This window comes from Notolepis coatsorum, assembly GCF_963971535.1.
Source record: "Notolepis coatsorum genome assembly, chromosome: 14".
Taxonomy (NCBI): domain Eukaryota; kingdom Metazoa; phylum Chordata; class Actinopteri; order Aulopiformes; family Paralepididae; genus Notolepis; species Notolepis coatsorum.
In genome coordinates, this window is record NC_140178.1 from 68,863,482 (window position 1) to 68,885,395 (window position 21,914).

Consider the following 21,914-nt stretch of genomic DNA (forward strand, 5'->3'; position numbering starts at 1 on the left):
ATGGCGCTGATACTACGACGTTACTAGCTAAAAGGGTAGAAGAAGACGTTTGATTATTTTCTGTTCTGGTGGGTTTATGAACTCTTGTCTTGGCAGATCGAGTGGTGAATGCATATTAACCAGTTAACATGATGGTAATATCGTTATAAATAGGTAAGGATGTTTAATATACTCTTTTGTTTAAATAGAAGTAAGCAGCAAAGTGACCTGGGTAGCTAGCAAGGCTAACAATAACATTAGCAACAACTGAACAAGATTGACAAGTAAGCATAACGTTAGAGTTTTTTAAACTACTAGTATTCTTGTTTGGGTCATCTGTCTATTGTTGTAAAACTGACAATTTCCATTATTTAAGTTATGAATAGGAAAAGGGGGCTGATTTCAGACGCATTTAAAGTGAAGAAACGAAGAATTGTCACACAGAAGTTTGGAGCTGCCAATGACGATGAAGGTAGCTATGGCCATTGAATTCATGACTAACAACAACGTTGAGCCTCAAATATGTTGAATTAACTCTTCCATTCCTTTATGAGGACCCATTGACATCAAATCCAGCCTGCAACAGCTTATGACTCTGTTCCCTCGGAAGCTCTTCAATGACGCCTTGCCTCAAATTGTCTTGAAACACCAGCTGTACAGCATACACGATGACAAGACTGTGGTCGACAGGCAGCTGGTAAGCTGTCACTCTGGAGGACAGATTCTATCATACAGGTGCAGCTCAATAAATTAGAATATTGTGGAAAAGTAAATTTATTTCAGTAATTAAATTCAAAAAGCGAAACTCTCATAGATTATAGATTCATTGGTGGTCAGGTGGCGTAGCGGAGATTGCGCTCGTCACCAATGCAAGAGGCTGCGGTCTCGACTCCCGGAGTCAGCATTGCTTGGGGCTTGGGCTGATCCTAATACTAACCCGTTTGGCTGGGTTAGGGGGAGGGCAAGTCATGGGTGGGAATCTGGCGTTGTGGACAGCGACGCCTACAGGTCAGGTCTGGGCGCTTGCTCAGCGGAGGCAGGACTTGATGAAGGCAGCGTGATCTCCCACGCGTTACACTTCACCAATGAGAGTCCTCGCTGCCAGGTGAAAACAGAGTCACTGGCTGTCGCCGCATGTGTCGGAGGAAGCGTGCGAATGCTTTCAGGGTTCCCTTGTACTGACCAGTAGGAGAACATGCGCACAACAACCAGGTAGGGGAGGGGAGGAATTGGCACAACGACTAAATTGGGACGGGGAGAAAACAGAGAAAAAATCGGAGAAAGAGAGGATAAAAAAAAATAAAAAAAATTATAGATTCATTACACACAAAGTGAAATATTTCAAGCCTTTATTTGTTTAAATTTAGATAATTATGGCTTACATGAAAACCCCAAATTCAGTATCTCAGACATTTTTTATATTACATAAGACCAATCAAAGAAAATATGTTTTAATATATAAATGTCAGCCTACTGAAAATGATGTTCACTCCGTACTTAGTTGGGGCTCCTTTTGCACAAATTACTGCATCAATGCGGGGAAATAAATAGACTTTCCCACGATATTCAAATTTATTGAGCTGCACCTGTATGTCCAATTCTAATTTTCTAATTCGGAAAGTCCACCCATAGCAATTTAATTGATACAGTGATGTCTATTGATGTTCTGTGACTCCACCGTACTCTTCTTTCAACAGAGTGACCTGAGGGAGAAGGGGGAGCTGCTGATGTTTCAGCTGGGCTTCGACCACGAGGCGTTTGGACTGGTGTTCACCTCAGACTACAAGGCCAAAGTCTTGGCAGGCGAGGAAGGGAGAGTGACTCGGGGCACGGTAGAGAAGTTCCTGGAGAAGGTGCTGCCCTCTTGTACTGATCTGAGCTTCAACAAAGACAAGATGCTCAAGGAGCTCCTCTTCACAGATTCAGAGATAACGTATGAGGACCAAAGGCTTTGCTTTCTCTTGTCCTTGCCCTGTGTATGATAGTACATACCTATTTTAGTATGGAGGTTTCAGTACCATAATAATACACATGTTTACTGGCTAGAATACTCTTCAATATGGCAATGAAGTTTATGAACAGTCGTGTGTTATTCATTTGTACACATTTCCTCATGACAGGCAACTGGTGAAGTCAGGGGTCCTGACCGTGAGGGACGCAGGCAGCTGGTGGTTATCAATTCCCAACTCTGGCAGGTTTACCAAGTACTTCATACAGGGTGGGTGCAATAAAAGGCCACCGGAGGGAATCTGCTAACTTAACTTTCCCTCAAAGCTGTTTCATGTTTCCATGTCTCATTCCAGTGGGGTATTAGCGACGCCTTGTTAACTGAGGGATTGTTTGCTTTGGTCCCCTATGCCCGTTCTCCTGTCAGGTCGCAAAGCAGTGCTCGGCATGGTCAAGAAGTCCAAATATAGCGAAGTCCTAAAAACGGAGCTAGAGGAGCGGCGCACAACCTCGCAAGTAAAATTCCAGATGAAGTATCACATCCACGACATTGTGGGTGCAGAGCTGGTAGAAAGGTAGGACTGGTTGGATACAATATATGCTGTTATTATGAAAACTAGTGATTTGTATGCTCCACAAGTGCATACACCTGCATTAATTAATGTATTGAATCCGATCCCTTTGTTCTCTCTTTCTAGTATACCCACTACTTCAGGGACACTGTTACGGTTTGTCGATTCCTGATTGTCCTGAACCACTGCCACAGAACCAACATCATATTTCATCAAAGAGGAGCCCCTGGAAATGTAAAATGCACCAAGGTGTATACAAAATATTTTTGTATTTACTGCCTTGCAAGTGAATTAATTTAATTTGACTCATGAATTATATTTTTTTGCCATGTATTAAACCTTGTGGGTTTATGAATTGCCCATTATATAAATATGACCTTGTTAGTTTTTGTTTTGTTATATTTAGTAAAGTTGATATGGTTGTGGGAAGTTACTCTGAAAGCATAGTTCTGGATTGGTTGTGAAAGAGTTTACAGTAAGGGATGATCTTGCTGGAAATTATGTAAACTTTAATAAAACCTCAGAAATTGGTATGACTTTTGACATTTTATTTACACAGATTGATATACAGATCTCAAGACAAGTAGGGCTGCTGTAATTCCTGAATTTGAAATGAAAGAGGCAGGGAGATTAATTGATTAGTAACTTATTTGTTAATTGTCAATGGAATTGTTTGCTCAGATTCTTGTGCAACTTCAATGAGTTTACAATCTTTTGATTTCATAAATATATAATATATTCTATTTGACATTACAGGCATTATTTAAAATATGTAATATCCTGTTTGGGATGGACTGTGAGGAATTTGCAGTGGGGCAGGGGAATAAGCAGTGTTACTGTTTACATGTTTCTAAGCACAGTATCTAAAAGGAAATGTCGAGTCTTTGATATTTCAAATGTATGGTACTCAAAAACAAAAGAGGACAATGTATATATTTTTATTTTTTCAAAACTATTTCATTCAGACCAAAAAGAACACACCATTGATGTTGCAGGTTCAAGGTGAATTACCTTCTCAAATCATATCGGCACATTTTTTAATCGCTTCAGAGAGGTTTTCTTTGTTGTGGTTTAAGATGTCAAAGGCTGCAGGACATCCTTCAGTTCAGTGGGCCAAGAGGTAGAGTTGTGTCGTCTTCGAGAGAGGAAAAACGTATGTTAGCCATACAGCTTCTCTGATGTTTGGCCAATCTCTGCTGCCTTCAGGCTGAGTTGTTGTGGGGCCTCAGCAGCAGCGGTATATTTTCTTTGTTGAATGTCACTCTTTCTGTAGGAAGCTGTTGCCTTGAACTTGCTCCCTCCATTTGGATGTTTCCATTTACAGCCATCATCAACCAATATTTCAAGGTCTGTAAAATTATTGTATCTAATTGCATCTGTGATCTCTACAAACAAAATCCATCTTCCCCCTTTTCAAACATGCTTCTGAATACTCCCAACTTTTTCAAAAGTATCTTTAATTTGTCTTATTTATTACAGTCTTGTCCATTTTGCCATTCTTCTGGATATGATGGAGGCAACACCAGAAAGGCCAAGTAGAGGGACATCAGTAGGCAGAACATTTACATTTAGTCATTTAGCTGACGCTTTTATCCAAAGCGACTTACAAGTTCTGTACGACAAGTCATCAGGAAGGGCACAACTCTTATCAGCTGAGTAACAATGTTCATCAAAGTGTTTAGTGCTACAGTGTAGGTTAGTACTAGGGATGCTCGATATTGGCTTTTTTACTGATACCGATATTGTCCAACTCTTAATTTACGATACCGATATCAACCGATACCGATATATGCAGCCCCCCCCCCCCCCCCCCAAAAAAACGGAATAATTTCAGGTAATTAACATTACATATATCTTGTTGTGGAATTAACACAACATTATGCATACTTTTGACAATAAATAAAATCAGAATTTGTTCTTACTTGCTTGTCTGGGTAAATAAAGGTTATAGAAAATGTATTTTTATTTTTGAAAACCGATACCAATATTTTCCGATATCACATTTTAATGCCAATATCGGTAGGCCGATAATATCGGACATCCCTAGTTAGTACATTAGGACAAGTGCAGAAGGATCTGTACTAGCGTTAGGCTTACAGTCAGCAGGTGGCAAGATACTGAGACATCAGTAGGCTGGAGGACATCCTTCAGTCCAGAAACCTTGGTAGGCCCTGGACTAAGGTAGAGTCTCATCCACCATTTACATTTAGCTGACTCTTTTATCCAAAGCGACTTACACGTTTTGAGAGGGGAAACCGATGTTGTCCTCAGTTTCTTTGATGCCTGTCCCATGTCTGCTGGCTTTGGGATGAGGCAGTAAGCCCTCTGATGGGAGCAGCTTGAGAGGCAGTGAGGCCTCTTTGGGCAGAGGACTCTGATGGTGAACAGCGAGCAGCGGGACATCCACAGATGGAGACACATCTATGGGTAGAGGGCTGTCAGGCAGAGGGACATCCATGGACAAAGGAATCTCTGCAGACCCCAGTTCTTCAGACAGATTGAGGTTTGATTGATTGATAAAACAAATATTCTTTATATTATGGCTTTACATTCAATGGTGTAAACGGAGATTAAACAATTAAGAGTAGTGTACCACATACCTGTGAGTTTCCTCCTGAAGAAGCGATTGATGACAGTCGTGGACTCGTGTCACCTGCACTGGGGGCTATCTTGGTCAAGAAGCTCTTTAAGAGCGTTTTGCTCTGTCAATCACCTAAGGTATGAGGTCATTTAAAAAATATATATATTATGAATTAAATGTTAGCGCAGTGAAAAGCATGATGGTAACTATGACAACAAGAAGGGCATTCTTTGTACATTATTTTTCTATTTATGATCTATCCATATGGGGAGTGTAACGTGGTCATGTCCTCACCTCAGAGGACCTCATCTGTCGGGCCTTTTCCAGGTAGTAAGCTCTAACAGTCAGGTAAAAGTCCTCTAGTAGTTCAAATACATTTGTAAATATGCAAATAATATATATAACTAGGAATTCTAATCTAGGCCCTGTCCACACGAACGCGGGGTGTTATGTAACCAAGCCTTAATGTGGGCGGTTGCACTGTTCGTCCACACGCAACCGGGTTTTTGGAACACTGCAACCGTGTTCTTTTACAACCGGAGTCCTTTCTTGTACGTGGTTCAACTAAGTCGATCAAGATGTCATTATCCAGCTTCAGTTAACCCGATGTTTGAAGCCGGGATTTTCCTGTTCCAAGAAGGTGGATTCAGTCTCGTTAACTCAAGCCAGACTTGATTCTCAGGATCAGTGCGCGCGCCCGCCTCAGCTGAGAAGACAGCAGGTGTCGATCGCAGAAATCCTGATTCTCTAGCGGCATTGATTGATTAATTGATTTAAAACTTTATTAACATATTGCAGTACGGCTCAATCGCCTCGCCGACAAGTTAAATGCGTTATCTATAGGCTAATTTTAAGTCCCTCATTACCTCAATCAATCAGATTATATTTCTTTAAACTTGCCTGCTGGATTGAATAATCAAATGAGATCTTGCTAGCGAAAATAATTAGTTAACTGTTATACAGAATTACGATACGGCTCTCTTACCCATTGATTGATGTATAGTCAATCTTTAACTTATCTCCAATGTGGTCTAACGGGTTGTTCTTTTGACTTTCACACAGACGACCGGGGTTCAAGACCCTAGTCGTCTCCTTCTTTTTGCAATATAGGAATAATTCAATTTGGTGCACGTTGAGAGCTATATAAAGAATGACATCCTCAATGCATGTAGATTTATAATATTTTAACTTAAAACCAGGCTACTTTGGCGTATAATCATTAATATTATATTCAAAAAAATCATATTGGAAAGACCGGGTTTTGAACCGCAGTCGCTGGGTTGGCAGGCTTGAGCACTACCGCTGGACCACTGTGCCAGATGGGATAAATTCATTGTTTATACATTAATGAACGAGAGACCCGTGTTTAGAATATCCTTTGTTATGAATGAAGTTTATCTCTTTATCCTCATTCATTAATGTGACGTCAACGGCTCATTCAATTTCTCAAATCCGTCAAACAGCGCATCTCATCAGACATCTTAATCCCAGTTACAATTAAAATAACCACATAATGTGTACATCGCACGAGCGAGCGCCACCGTCGCCACGGTATATATAACGTGCATTATTTAGGACAAAGTGAATTTAGTATCAGCATTTTGGGTCTATTTTACATTTCAAAAGCCCCCTCTGGAAGAATGGAGCACAAGAACGTAATTCAGAATGGTATAATGCAGATCGTAGACTGTGGGAATAGTTTCAGGAAACGGGCCGTCACTTCTTTGCGGGGGCGTGGCGATGGTTCAGGCTAAGTTGAACTTGAACTCTGCTTTCGACCAGGCTCAAACTTTTGGATATGTTGTCATGGTGATTTGGAAAATCCACGTACATGAAACCGGAAAGTCCGGCTAACCCAGTTATCCAGTTAAAGTTATCCGGCTAACTCAGTTATCCAGGTACAAGAAACAGGGCCCAGGGTGAAGTTTTGTGTGCACCCCGGTTGCAGTGGTTGCGTGTGGACATACAGTAGTAACCGAGGTTATTTCCAGTGTTTACAGCAGAGCTGTCCCAAGTAGCTGCGGCTACCAACTAAGCTCATGTGTTGTCAAGTTATTGTTATAAGGAACCCAGTCCAAACTACAACATCCCCTTAACAATTGTTTGCAGACAGCGACCCCTACAGTTCGGTCGGGGCGCCTGCTCAGCAAGGGTTGGAACTGAGGAGAGATAGTGTGGCCTCCCATATCTATGTCCCACACGCTACACTCTCCCCGGTGAGAACCTGCGCGGCCAGGTTGGCCTGCCCCAGGCTGCACATGCGTCGGAGGAAAGCATGTGACAGTCTCCGGTCTCCCGGACCAACAGCAGGGGAAAGTACGCAACAACCAGGAAGGGTGGGATGGGAGAAAAATCGGGAAAAGGAGGGGAAGAAAGATAAAAAAAAAAAAAAAAAAAAAAACAATTGTTTGCATTGAGCCGTATTGTATTGTACCCATTCTGCAATCTGTTAAATAACGTTTTCATCCATTTATTCTACTAGCTACACTAATGTACGCTAGCCTCAATGCTAACTATTATAATGGTAAATGCCAATCACATTAGCATGTAGCTAACAACATCAGAGATCTTTTTGTGAGACTAAACTCTCCGCTCTTGGTGGTAAATTGGGGATCATCCCTATGTTCCCCGGGTCCTATGTTCCCCGGGTTCTATGTTCCCCGCTTTGATTGATTAATAGATTGAACATTTTATAAATTTTTATTATTTTATTAATTATTAACACTTTGGTTGCCTTGGGTTAAATTAATGATATACCATAGATTGCCAGCGCTATTTGTCTATGGAGAAAGTCCCCTTCTTTGCAGGGCTATAACTTTTTAAATTCTATTGCTACATTGCCATTATTAGGGCCCATTCAAAGTCCTATATGTATTGTTCATTGTGTAGCAACGTTAAACTTTTTCATTCACATATTCATAGTAAAGTATGGTCTAATGTATAAGTATGTTTTCATCTCTTTCTGCAACTTTCTCCAGAACGTGATATATAGCCCCAAATGCATTATATTGATGATGAAATACAGTTTGATGGCAATCAGCGCGATATAAAAAATTCCAACTAGACGTACTTCTAGAAGTTACTACACGTCATCTGATGTTGACCGGATGGGCGAGGGGGCGTTTATAATTCCGTGGGCAGCGTTATACCAATCATCTAATGTGGGTCAAATGTTGATAAAAGCAGTTAGTATCGAAGATGGTAACGTTACACGCTGAAACTCACCCCAGTCTCCGCGCGCCGTTGGGCGATCATCGTCGAGTAGAAATTTTATCATTATGGGATATATTATTACCCGGTCCATCTCCAGCTTGTATAATGGTATATACGTCCAAATCATGTTGTTTATCGAGTTATTGGCAATCGATCGCTATGTAGAGTGACGAGCTAGAATGCCGGAACCTATACCGAGTGGCCGGAAGTAATAGGGCCGACCAGCAAAACCTCTACTGCGCTTCCTGTTAAGCGGTTGCGCCGATCGGCCACCAGATGGCGCTCCTGAACCGCCAGAGAGCTCAGTGGGTCCTGCTGGTGGACCTCAGGCCAGCGGAGGGGGAATATGAATCCGATTCCAGATTTTTGAAATATTGATATAAGGACGCTGTACAGCGTCCCCCGGCAACTTTAGCATGGCCAGCAATGACGCTGTAAAACGTTTTTAGGCAGTCAAAGTGTCCGCCTCGTTTCGAACGGTTAAGCTTAGGCCCTCTTTCGAACTGGTTAAGGTTAGAGTTTGGAATCAGGGCTGGTGGTCTAAAATTTAAATTTAAAAAGCGGGGAACATAGAACCCGGGGAACATAGGACCCGGGGAACATAGACATGCTCCCGTAAATTGTGTTCATGTTGGTTTTGTTTCATCAACAAATGAGGCAGAACACACAGTGAATGTATCCTTTTTTGTTTATTGCACTTTTATTGCACTTTGTTTCTTGCTGAAAAATAAATGTTACAGTATGTTGCTAATGGTTCACGCGAGGTAATTTAAAGATGGTGGGTTTCTGTTTTTGAGCAGGAAGTGTAGTAGGCTGGTAAAGCTATGCCTCCTAAAGTGTGAAAACGGAAGTACAGGAAGTACCGGCTACAGGCTTTCCGGTTTCGACAAAACAATTATAGAAACGTGTGAAGTGCACAATATTTCCTCGTTTAAGCCACTGCAACGACTTTGCCTGAAGAATTTACTACATGACCGGGACGTTCTAGCTTGTTTGCTGACAGGATTCGGGAAAAGTTTGGTCCGTTCGGAGGCAGCTTCCAGGGGAAGTACATACACCGGAAATTCACACTTTCGATTGTAGTGCTTTACCAGTCTTTATCTCACAGAGGAGATAAAACTGTAAGGTTAGGACATGTAGTGACACGTTCAACCCATCTGATTGGTTGAAAATGGCCTTCATGTTTGAACTACATCGCCACCTACTGCTTTGGCATTGTACTACATGTATATACATCACTCGGTGCAGAGTTTAAACCAGTCGTGTGTACAGTCTTTTTTTTTTAATAATAAAAAAAAAAAACTGTGTCAAAAATACCCGCAATCGTGTGGACTGGGCCTTAGTCTTCAGTATAATTGTCGCACATGCATGCCATCAGCATTCATTACAAAAAAGCTAGGCTTGTAGGGAGATCAAGGTAGTGTTAATTGTAGGAGGTAATAAACAATAGAGGCAGTAGCTTTGTTAGTCTTTCTTTAGCAGTCAGGTAAAAACCTCCCTCTTCAACTGTGCTATTTTCTGGGAAATGGTACAAATAATTTTCATAGCCCTTATATATAATGAACTATATAATTTGCATTTATTTATTCTATGATAACTAGTAAAGATTTACAGATGTCGTCATTCTGGAAGTAGGGGATGTTTCCATTTACAGCCATCAACCATTATTTCAAGGTCTGTACAATTATTGTATCTAATGGCATCTGTGATATCCACAAACAAAATCCATCCTCCCCCTTTTCAAACATGCTTCTGAATAATTCTCCAACTTTTGCAAAAGTATCTTTAATTTATTACAGTAACTAACTGAATAGTTAACATTTGTTTGTCATGAGTTTACTGTAATCCTTTACATTTAGTTGTTTCTCAACCCGGTCTGTCACAGTGGGTAACATTGTTTCCAGCTATTGGAATTGCAACCTAAATTAATCTTCAACTATCTTCATTGAACTAAGTGTCAATGATTTAATATTTTTTCCTAAATAAGATTGTGTTATCTACCTACTAGATTTTTGATAACGTTCCTACACTAAACACTTAGTGTGAATTAACTAAAAATCCCCAAATTGTTAAAATAAACAAGTATCTCCCATTTCTCCTTCACTGTGCATACAGAAGAATGATGTTAATGTCTGAGTGTCTTTTACCTTCTAGAATCTGATGTCACAAAAGAGAAGCAACAAACTACAATAATTCTAATTATACAATGGCATGCAAATTTCTTGATTCTGATTGGCTGAAACAGTGAAGTTGCCGGTTGTTGTTTAGTATAACACACTCTGACCCCAGATCCCTCCCACAACCGAATTACTTTATTTTTTCTGTCTGAATCAATCCGCCATAGACAGAAAATGGAAGTATGAATAGCTTTTGAACGAATCCTCCAAAAAAGATACTCAACTGGAATATGTTAGTTCGTTACATACACATGGATTATATAATTAATTTGTCATGACTCATTGTGAAACAAAAGAAAAATCGCGGAGATAAAAAAAAATAAAAATGGCAGACGTTTTTTTTTTGTCCGATTTGATTGATTGATAATTGTATTACCAGATTGCAGAATGGGTAAAATACAGTACGGCTCAATACACACAATTGTTAAGGGGATGCAGACCAGAGAAGACTTTCGTCTTGTTTACATCAGGGTCCCCCATTTTCAATGCATCATAACATATATGACATACAGATGGACAGTACTGCTACATCTATACATTTATGACATATGAGATTTACAAATACAGTACTGTTTGTGATACAAGAAGTCTAAAAAAGAGTATATACATTTGACGAAGAAGCTGTACATTGGAGGTTGGTAGGTAGGAGATTGGTAGGTGGGGGTATTTCTTATAACACTCCACGTGACCCCAGAACCTCAATGTAAATAAACCATAATCACCCTACAAAAACAGTACTGTATTTGTAAATCTGGTATGTCATAAATGTATAGATGTAGCAGTACTGTCTATCTGGGTTTAACATGGTTTGTGAAGCTCCCTCTGGTGTCTACTATTGGATCTACTTTATGTGGATGGTTTTGTGAATAAATCTCCATTATGCTTCAATTACTGTGTTTATTCTATAGCAATAAGGTTGGGTGGGCGGCTACGTGGCGTAGTGGGCAAGGCGCTCGCCACGAATGACGGAGACGCTGGGCTTGCCTGTTCGAGCCCAGCGCTCCACATTGCTTTCAGTTTAGCTGGCCGTCCATACTAATACACATTGGCCGTATTAGGGGGTGGGAAACTGATGGGTGGGGATCGGGCGTTGTGGACAGCGACTCTTACAGGTCGGTTGGTGCGCCTGCGCAGTAGAATCAGGAAGTGTCGGGGGCAGCGTGAGCCTCCCACGCGTTACTCCTCGCCACTGAGAGATCGAGCTGCGCAGGTGAAAAGATGCGACTGCTGTTACCTCAAGTACCGGAGGGGACTTGTGCTATGTATGACTTAGTCCACATTGCAGCCGGCTTGTGGGAGGCAAGAAACGGCGTTCGTGACAGGGGAGGGTTGAATTGGATGATACAAAATTGGGATGGGAGAAAATGTAGAAAATGGGAGAAAGTGGATAAAAAAAAAAAAAAATTGGGTGAATTCGGCCATTGTATAAAAGACATTACACCACTTGCGCGTCAGGCCTAACAACCACCCCTAGGCATGATCTAATTCCTATAACACACTCCTGCACGTGATGTAATGCTTAATAGTATGCTGGAAGCAATGTGAACTGGATTGGTACATATGTGCAGTATAGTAAATAGCAATGCATAGAAATAATCATTCTACATCTATGTAGTAATAGGACAGGTAATTGTGATGTTATAAGCGTTCAGGTGAAAATACATTTAACATGTTGTGAATGAATTAAGTTTATTTCTAGCCATTTAGCATGTACAAAAGAACACACAAATCAAATTACAAGTTGGCCGAAAAGGTTAGGGCTGAAGCTACAAGCTTTTAAATGCCCTAACCCAGTGCATCATCTTAAATGTATCACTGATCTTCGTTATAAACAAAAAAAACAAATAATCATTAACAATCAGCAATAAAAATGTGACATTGATCTAATCAATTTGATTTAAAAAACACATGGTTAACCATCCACAGCATACTTCTCAAGAATATGTTATTTGTACTTCCTTTTGAAATTAGCAGTATTTTTACTTTCTTTCAACTCCTCTGGTACACTATTCCACTTCACCCCACAGACAGATATGCACATGCTTTTTATAGTGGTGTACAGTCGGCTGTTTTAAGTTAAGTCTCCCTCTTAAATTATATCCCCCTTCTCTGAAAATATTTTGGATGTTGCCTGGTAGTAAATTATGTCTTGCTTTATAAACCATTTGTGCAGTTTTAAATTGCACTGAATCCCTAAATTTCAGTGCGATTTTTAAATAGTCCCTTGGTGTCTTCATAATATCATACATTCACTATTCCGATTGCTCTTTTTTGCATGGTAATTATCGCCTGTAGGGTGCTCTTGTAGGTATTACCCCAAACCTCCACAGTAATGTAGATATGGCAGAATGAGCGTGCCGTGCAGTAGTGTATACAGTGATTGATGGTTCAGAATGTGCCTAGGTTTTCCCAGTATTCCAACACTCCTTGCCAACTTGTTAATATTACATTTTGATCACAGGGTGTTAGTATCACATTAGTCTGCTTCCAGTGTAATAGTGCAAACTCAAGCAGAATGAATAGCTCAATTTAAAACTATAGCCAGTATCTGGTTGAGATGTGCACTCTACAGCGACATGCACTAATTCACTCCTGCCCATGTACTTCTTTTTTTGTATTTTCTTTTATTATTATTTTTTAAACAAACACATAAACAAACATGACAACACAAGATAAGATATACAAGCATTAATTAACAGTGCACATCCAATGAAATCACCATTTAGTTAATTGTTTTATACAGGATATACCCCTAATACCTGCTATCTAATACCCTACACACATATGCTCTAGCTCGTACCCCCCCTCCCGGACCCCCCATTGAATAATCCATCCATTATCACTCGCTCCTAACCAGACACTACCATTATATGCTAGCTTTTATTCTCTCCACCACTTCTAACCACATTGTCATTTTGGATTCAGAGACCCAAAATTCTTGCTGTAGATATTTCTAGATAAATCACATCGAGATATGTAAGAATCCAGACCTTCCGGCACATTTTTTCCGGTTGAAACCATCGTGATGCTATCAGCTTTTTAGCCACTGTGATACCAGATAAAACCAATCTCTTTAGCTGTATAGGTGCATACTCAAAAACATCATTCAGCAGTAATACAGAGGGGTGTACAGGTATATTCAGAGTTAAGAGATTTGATAATTGCTGGGTCACTTCTTTCCAGAATATTCTAACTGGTGGGCAGTCCCAGTACATGTGCATAAATGTCCCCTCGTCCCCATTTGTACATAAGGAGCATTTGGAGTCTTGTTTAAGACCCATTCTGTTCAGTCTTATAGGAGTCAAGTATGTCCTATGAATATAGTTAAGATTGATTTGTTGATGGTCCGGGTTCCTTGATGCAAGTCGAACATTTGCCCAGGCTTCTTGCCAATCAAAATCTATTTCCAGGTCTGGTATATCCCTCCTCCAGACTGATTCTAAGTGGAGGGTTTCATACGAGGACGTTAGTAATTGATGATAAAAATCTGATACAAAACCTCTCGATGTCTCTCTTTCATAGAAGAATGTGTGGTATCTGTGGTGTACAATTGGTATCTTTAATGGAACACCGTGAGCCTTCAAACATAACAATAACTGTGCGTAAAAATAACATGTGGAACCGGTGAGATAATTTTTTTTGTGTATTTCCTCATAACTACAAAAGCCCTGTTTGTTGAAAACATCTCCTAATGTGTGTATGCCCTGCTTTTCCCATCTAGGGAATCTTATAGGTCGTTTTCCAATCAGGAGTGCATTGTTATTGAATAATGCCCATGTACTTCTGTATTTGCAACATGTGTCTCTCTGGTGTTGCCACTAGGCCTATTATGCCCTCTCTACATATCAGAATAAAACCAAATGCAAGACTGAACCACCTACTTGAGTGTTGGAAAGGGGCATAATGGTAATCCATGTCAGGTATTACCTACAGAACTTGAAAGCAGCTCGGATCTTTGATGAACATTTTGGTTTTGGTTTTACAGACTTGAATACACTCAGCTCTCTTTAACCACAAGCTCTCCTTTGCAGTCTGTACACCTACATTCCACACTTGGTAAATTAACAGAATGACCGATGGAAACTATAGTAGAAACAGTCTACCAAATAAAAATGCACTCAGGTTTTGTTCAAATTTATTGGCTTTTTCAAAAACGTGACAATAGCTTTATCCATAAAACTAAAGGGTCACAACATTGGCTTGAACTGGAGCACAGCTTGATGTCTGAATACAATACAGTTGAGAAACATCATGTACTTTACCCCTGATCTAGTAGTTCAAATACATTTGTAAATATGCAAAAAATATATATAACTGTAGCAATTCTAATCTTAGTCTTCAGTATATGTTGCACATACATGCTAACAGCATTAATTACAAAAAGCTAGGCTTGTAGGGAGATCAAGGTAGCGTTAATTGTAGGAGGTAATAAACAATAGAGGATATTCATAGTGTTAGTTTAACAATACAGTGAGTGATGTGTGACTTGTGTGAAGAAAAATAATGATACAAAATAGTCAATCACATGATTATAACAAAAGATGAATATGTTGTACTACACCATAACAGGCAGTAGCTTTGTTACTGTTATGACTTCAGGTACAAATGCTCTCCTTAGTGACATTTCTTAGCCAGTAGTGGTGCTACTAAAAATAAAACATCTTACTCACAAAAGAAATTACTGCACAAAAAGTCAGAAAAATGCCCAAAGACCAAATATGATCTTATCTCGTCTCTTGCCACCCAAATAGTCCTAACACCCAAGCAGTCCTAATCCTATCTCTTACACAAAGCTTTCATCTTTGCAATCTTAACAGTTCGGACACCCCTGGAGACATATTTTAAATAGAAGGGAAAGGGGAAACACTCCAATAGGTACATCCAATAGGAGGCAAAGCCCACGAAATACTGGAGTATCACTTTTTCATAATGAAAAATAGTATTGTTGGCATCAGCAGAGCTTCATTTTCCCTATTAATGACATGACAACTGAATGTGTCCCAGCCTGGGTCCCACCTCACTTCATATAAGTGGACTAACGACATGAATAACTGCACTAGGAATGGAAACTAATGAGCACTACCGGTAAAAAGAACATGGTACATGAAGCATACTTTGAGGCAAAAAGAACTTCCCAGATGTTCACTTCAAGTTCCTCATTTACAAAGTGTAACACGAAATGACTGCCCTCACAAATAGTAAATTAACTCTAACACGCCATCATAACCATGTAGCTGAACCACCGTCTGCAGTGCACAACGCCAAACGTGTTCGCTGCACTTCAAAGATGTAAGAGTGTGAGAAGATGCTGCAGAGGCTTTAATGTCAGCTTAAATACAGCTTCTAATATCTGCAGAATGCATTTGGCAACATCTCTCAACCCCCCCCCCCCCCCTCACACACACTCCAAGACTGTAAACAAACAAGATGGACTACTGGTGGAAGAACATGAAATTGGAAACATTCCACGGTCCATTTTTACAAAAGTTCCCATCCATTTTTAAAAGGCCTCAGGAAATTGATAGCTGTGTAATGTGTGTATATGTACGTAGTGGGTGTAAATGACTAGTAGGGTCTATTCATCATTGAAATCCTCTTCCAAGAACTAACGGTTACATTGTTACAAAGGAACTGTTTGTGTGACTACTGTAGCTACATTGTTACAGAAGAAAAGAGTCTGAAGTACATTGCGTTTTGAGTAAGTATATGTATGCGTGTGTGTGTATTTTTCCTGTGTATCTCCACACTGCCACCACCACTGGTGGTCACGTTTTCCGAAACATCGTCTCCGGTGAAGGTCTCAGAGCAGAGAGCACTTCCTCCTCCTCTTCTTGACGGGCGGGGGGCACAAGACGGCCCGGATGGCCTCGTCGAACACTGTCTTGAGGCCGCGCTGGGTCAGGGCTGAGCACTCCAGGTACTTTACTGCACCTGAGGGAACAGGGAAGAGTGTTACCGAAACGCAGGGCAGAACTTGCAGAAATTACACTTATTTATTTATGAGAAATGATCACCTTGATATTATTACCGTAACAGAAACATGGTTCTACACCAAGGCAATACAATACAGGGCCAGAGCTGTGTTACTGGGATCGATGCTGCGTGTATGTATGTAAGTTATGTCTGTGGGTGTGTTCATTCTTGCAGAGGGGATTGTCTGCCAATAATCCATGTGGGTTTCTTATGAGATGATTAAGCCAAAATGTTGAAGCAATCAGTGATCAACAGGGGAAACGTTTAAAAGCCCAAAACCTTTTTTCCAACATACTGGTTCAACAGTTCTGGTTTGCTTGGCTGCAGTTGTCCTCAATGTTTGAAAAATAAATAATAATAGTCATTGTTTAATAGTCTGCTTATGTCTCAGCATTTACCTTTTGAGGGACACGTTTAGGCGAAGAACATAAATCCTTGAAGGCATACTGAGAATTATCCTAAAAAACAGTCCCTCTCAGTCATCCTGGCCGTGTCTTTATCGGCAGAGAGCCTTCCCTCAGTCTGTATTCTCTTATCTTGCCGTGCTCGGGACGTTTCTAGGCGTCAACCTTTGGGCAGTGAGTGCATGTATTCTCTGCCTACTTCCCATTTCCCCACGTGGAATGCACCTGATTGGATAATGTGCTGCTAGTGGGCAGTCTCTGGTTCACTGCTCCGGCTTTCAAAAAGAAAATGTTCGCTCTCAACTCTCTCTTTATACTTAAAGTTTAACATAAAAATTTACATTTGACAACATTGGTCATTTTCACCAGTTTCATACCGGTTTCCTACGTGAACACCACATTGTCTAGTGGCTGAAACTAGGGCTGGGCGATATATCGAGTATACTCGATGTATCGCGGCTTGTTCTACATGAGATGTAGTAAATTACTATATCGTGAACATCGAGTATATGTTGTCACGTCGCGGCTGAGATGAGACTTGCTTTAGCGCAGAGCTTTCCTCTCATTTCATTATAGACAGAGCAGCGCGGATCTTAACCCATTCTCTGCCGGGCATTGTACCCTCTCTGCCAGCGCTATAAGTCTATGGAGATGTTCACCTTCTTTGCAGGGCTATAACTTTTTAAATTGTATTGCTAAATTGACATTACTATGGCCCATTCAACATCAATTATCTATCGTTCAGGATGTAGGAACGTTTTACTTTTTCATTCACACTAAAATACCGTCTAGAGTATAAATATGTTTTTATCGTTTTCTGCAGTATTTCATAGAACGTGAGATATAGGCATAAATGCATATATTAGATGATCAAATGCAGTTTGATACCGATCAACGTTATATAATTTTTTTTAACTGTACATGGTAGGGATGGGTACCTTTCACATTTGAACCGATACCGGTACCGGTACCTGTGAATCGATACCGGTACCCAACGGTACCTTTTTTCGGTACTTTAAAAAAAAATAAAAAAAAAAAATTTTTATTAATTTTTTTTTTTTTACTTTTTTTTCTTTTTTTTTTACTTTTTTCTTTTCATGTCAACGTTCACACGCACGATTTGACTTGATTCAACAACAAAGCAGTCGGAGCAATGACAAGCCGAAAACTGTCGAAATTTAATTTACCTACCTCAGTCGTAAAAAAAAAAATCCAAACTTCAAATAACTACAATTTCGACAGTTTTCGGCTTGTCATTGCTCCGACTGCTTTGTTGTTGAATCAAGTCAAATCCTAGGTAAGCATATATTGTGCGTGTGAACGTTGACATGAAAAGAAAAAAGTAAAAAAAAAAAAAAAAAAAAAAAAATCGGTTTCTCACTTGATTCGATACTCTGTAGTACCGACGTGTTTCGGTTCGGTACCTCAAAAGTACCGAATTCGGTACCCATCCCTAGTACATGGTCCTAAACGTCATGACTGGTCATCTGCGGGTGAATAATTCAATGACCGACGTTAAATGATTTATGTAGTATGGGTGATATATTGATCAGAGCAGTTTGTATCGAAAATGGTAAAGAAAAACGCTGAAACTCACCCCAGTCTCCTCGTAGCGTTGGGCAATGAGAGTGGAGCAAACAGATCCCAATTATGGGATGTTGATCGATGCGATCCATTTCCGGTTTGTATATTACTAATACACGTCCAAATCATGTTGATTATTGAGTTATGGCAAATATCCATATCGACGGTGTCTGTATTGAGCCCCGGGACGATAAGCAAGTGGCCGGACGGAAATAGGGGACGGACCTAGCTACAATGGGCACTTCCGGTTTGGCAACGCGCCGATCGGCCACCAGGTGGCGGTATTGAAGCGTTGCAGTTGTGATGGCCCAGACAGCATCACCCAAGACTCCGTGGGTGAAATATGAATACCATGACGAAAATATGAAATATTGATCTCAAAAACGCCTTAGAAACCCGCCTTAACACGTGATTGGCGGAGAATGGGTTAAATGACATGCAATTGTAATTTCATTAGACACAGACCGGCACAGACCTTTAATGACATGCAATATAATTTACGCAAGCAATGGGCTAACGTTAGCTGCTAACTAAGTTATCCCACATAACTAGGCTAAGCTAACTAGCGTTAGCTGCTAATCCTGGAAACGCTCAAAGCAGACTGCACGACACTAGTTCCATTCGTGAGGAAAGGGGGTGGGGTAATATTGATGAGGCTTGACAACAGAAGTTCAAACATAACTTCATATTTATTGGCTATTCATTTCTTCATATCGGGCATCCAGTTCGCATCACCGTGTGTTCAACTTCCTGTGTTGACATTCGAGTGTGATATCATCACCTACGGCAGCTTATACGCTCAAAACGCAAACCTACAAAACCCAGGGGGGGGGGGGGGTGGGGGCTGGCTCTCTCTACATTCAATGATATAAAGTAGCCAAACGTTACAGTATAAATACTAACTGGATAGTTGATGATATAAACATTTAATTTCATTATCTGAAATATTCTAAAATCATTAAGTCTGCTATAAGCCATTATCCCTTTGTGTGCGATTATTATTTTCTCAGTGTGTGTATATATATATATATATATATGTGTGTGTTTGGCTAAAGTGGATAGAAAACACAGTACTGTGCAAAAGTCATAGGCACCCAAGAGTTTTTATATAAATAGTCTTAGATGTAAAAATAAAACATTTTTTGTCTACTTTTTTCTCCCATTTTATATTTTTTCTCCCATCCCAATTTCGTATCGTCCAATTCTACCCTCCCCTGTCTCGAACGCTGTTAGGCCATGCCTCCCACAAGCCGGCTGCAATGTGGACGAAGCCTTACATCACGTGTCCCCTCCGGTACTCGAGGAAGCAGCCGTCGCATCTTTTCACTTGCACAACGCGATCTCTCAGCGGCGGGGGTCTGCGTGGGAGGGACACGCCGCCCTCGTCGCTTCCTGATTCTGCTGCGCAGGCGCACCAACCGACCTGTAGGAGTCGCTGTCCACAACGTCCGATCCCCACCCATCAGCTTTCCCACCCCTAACACTGCCAATTGTGTTAGTATGAACGACCAGCAAAGCTGATAGCAATGCGGAGAGCTGGGCTCGAACCCAGCGTCTCCTGCATTGGTGGTGAGCGCCTTGCCCACTACACCACCTGTAAATAATTTTTATTAGTGTGTCAGTAGACTACTCTTAGTAAATTTTCATTAAATTATTTTTTAAAGCATCTTCATGGTTTAATAATGCAAACATATGTTGCAGGGACTTATTATAATAATCATATTGGCGTGACTGTATGCATCAAAGTGTTAAATCAAGCATTTTTAAGTGCTTTAGAGGAAATGTCAAAATATCACGGTATATATGGCCAAAAAATATCGCGATATCATTTAGAGGCCGTATCGCCCAGCCCTAGCTGAAACAACTCAGGATGCCTTTAAGAATTTCTTAATGCAGTTAGGTATGACATACCAATCTCTTTGGCCATGGCCAGGCCTTGGGGGTAGGTGATAGGGGCAAGCTTCTTCTCCTTCAGCTTCTCGATGGTGTCCTTGTCATCTCTCAGATCCAGTTTTGTTCCCACCAGGATGATGGGAGTGTTGGGACAGTGGTGTCTCACTTCAGGGTACCACTGCAAAGATATTACAATAAGCAGGAAAATAATAAAGTGGGGAAAAAATCTTACACATTTGTCAGTTTTTATCTTGAAGTAGCCCAATTGTCCAACTCTTGGAGCCATGACTTTCACAGGTTGTTATTGGCACAGAACTTGTCACCAGAGTGCCCTTTTTCACATTCGTCCCCTAGAAAAAAAGAGCTCTCTGTACTTCCCTGAAATCTGAGTTGCCATGTGTGATGTCACGAATAGGTTGAACATATCTTGGGCCAATATGTGCTAACTTGACGCCTTTAACTTCAGCATACACAGAAAGCTGAGTAGGTATTATATATCTTGAAAGAATATAAGATGCCGATTTAGAATTCCTGGTAAATATCAATGGGTGCTTCTTTCCAATTTGCATATTCATAGATTATTGCATTCTTAACTCATTCAGAGCCAACAACGTATAAATACGTTATTGGGCGCCAACGGTTAACACATTGTGCGCCAAAAACATGTATACTTGTTATTGCCCACCATGCGTTGTGCACCAACAACAAATAAACTAGTTTTTGGGATCAATATTTCATTTTTTCACCATGGCATTCATAATTCATCCAGCCTCCCTCCGCTGCTGCAGCTGGACCCTGTCTGATATTGCAATGCCTCAATACCGCCGCCTGGTGGATGTTGGGCGAGTTACACTCTGAAATTCCTCCGGCAGTAATATCTTGTAGCGTGGATCTAGATACACACTTGAGTGCATTGGAATCGCTTTCGAAATGCAATAATCAATATGATTTCGGCGTTTATTGAGTCATACAAATGGGAAATGGATCTAGCAGATCGACGTCAAATAATTGGAATATTTTTCCTCCAGTCTCATCGGCGAACGGTAAGAGGAATCTAACGTTATTTTCAGCCCGATTGTTTATTCATTTCACGGCAATCCATCTGATCAACGCATCAACCCATAGTAAAAAAAGACGCTACTGACGATCAAGGAATAGACCTATCTCAAACCCTGCCCCTTTTCTTGATCCTGATTGGAGGATCAAGAAAAGAGGGCAGGGTTTTGAGACAGGTCCATTATAAACGGTATTAACACGACAATGTATGAATGAAAAAATATAACGTTCCCACATTCGGAACGATAGATACCCGATGTTGAATGGGCCATAGTAATGTCGATATAGCCATAATATTTAAAAAGTTATAGCCCTGCAAAGAAGGTAAACATCTCCATAGGGTTACAGCACTGGCAGACTGGGCCCAAGGATGGGTACAATGCATGGCGGACAATGTGTTAACACTTTGATTGCCCAACCCAAGTTTTCTCTGGTTTACCCCCCGCGGGTTGAATGCCCATCACGAGAATATTAGTTTTTTCTCTTTTTTTTTAGCGATCTGAATTCCATCAACAGAGTCTACCGTTGGAAATTT

General features: G+C 40.6%; 2 protein-coding genes across 3 annotated transcripts in view; one reads left to right on the plus strand and one right to left on the minus strand.

The window, feature by feature from the left end:
• Positions 1 to 33: 33 nt before the first annotated feature.
• On the plus strand, positions 34 to 3,028 carry LOC311240330 (inactive serine/threonine-protein kinase 19-like). Of its 2 annotated transcripts, none has more exons than XM_084328909.1 (7): positions 34 to 153; positions 356 to 451; positions 534 to 676; positions 1,677 to 1,912; positions 2,100 to 2,197; positions 2,354 to 2,501; positions 2,625 to 3,028. In XM_084328909.1, the coding sequence occupies exons 2-7, from the start codon at positions 358 to 360 to the stop codon at positions 2,668 to 2,670; spliced, it is 765 nt and encodes a 254-aa protein (XP_084185035.1). In that variant the 5' UTR covers positions 34 to 153; positions 356 to 357; the 3' UTR covers positions 2,671 to 3,028. The 2 variants fall into 2 exon arrangements, with proteins under 2 accessions (XP_084185035.1, XP_084185036.1); XM_084328910.1 differs by having other exon boundaries at positions 59 to 263.
• An 11,559-nt stretch (positions 3,029 to 14,587) lies between these two features.
• The window catches only part of LOC311241210 (ras-related C3 botulinum toxin substrate 1-like), a 30,958-nt gene continuing 23,631 nt past the window's right edge, over positions 14,588 to 21,914 (minus strand). The window contains exons 5-6 of the mRNA XM_084329958.1: positions 20,342 to 20,501; positions 14,588 to 16,400 (exon numbers count right to left, since the gene is read on the minus strand). Of these exons, the coding sequence (XP_084186084.1) occupies positions 16,270 to 16,400; positions 20,342 to 20,501 (291 nt within the window). The 3' untranslated portion in view covers positions 14,588 to 16,269. The remainder of the gene's footprint in view (positions 16,401 to 20,341; positions 20,502 to 21,914) is intronic.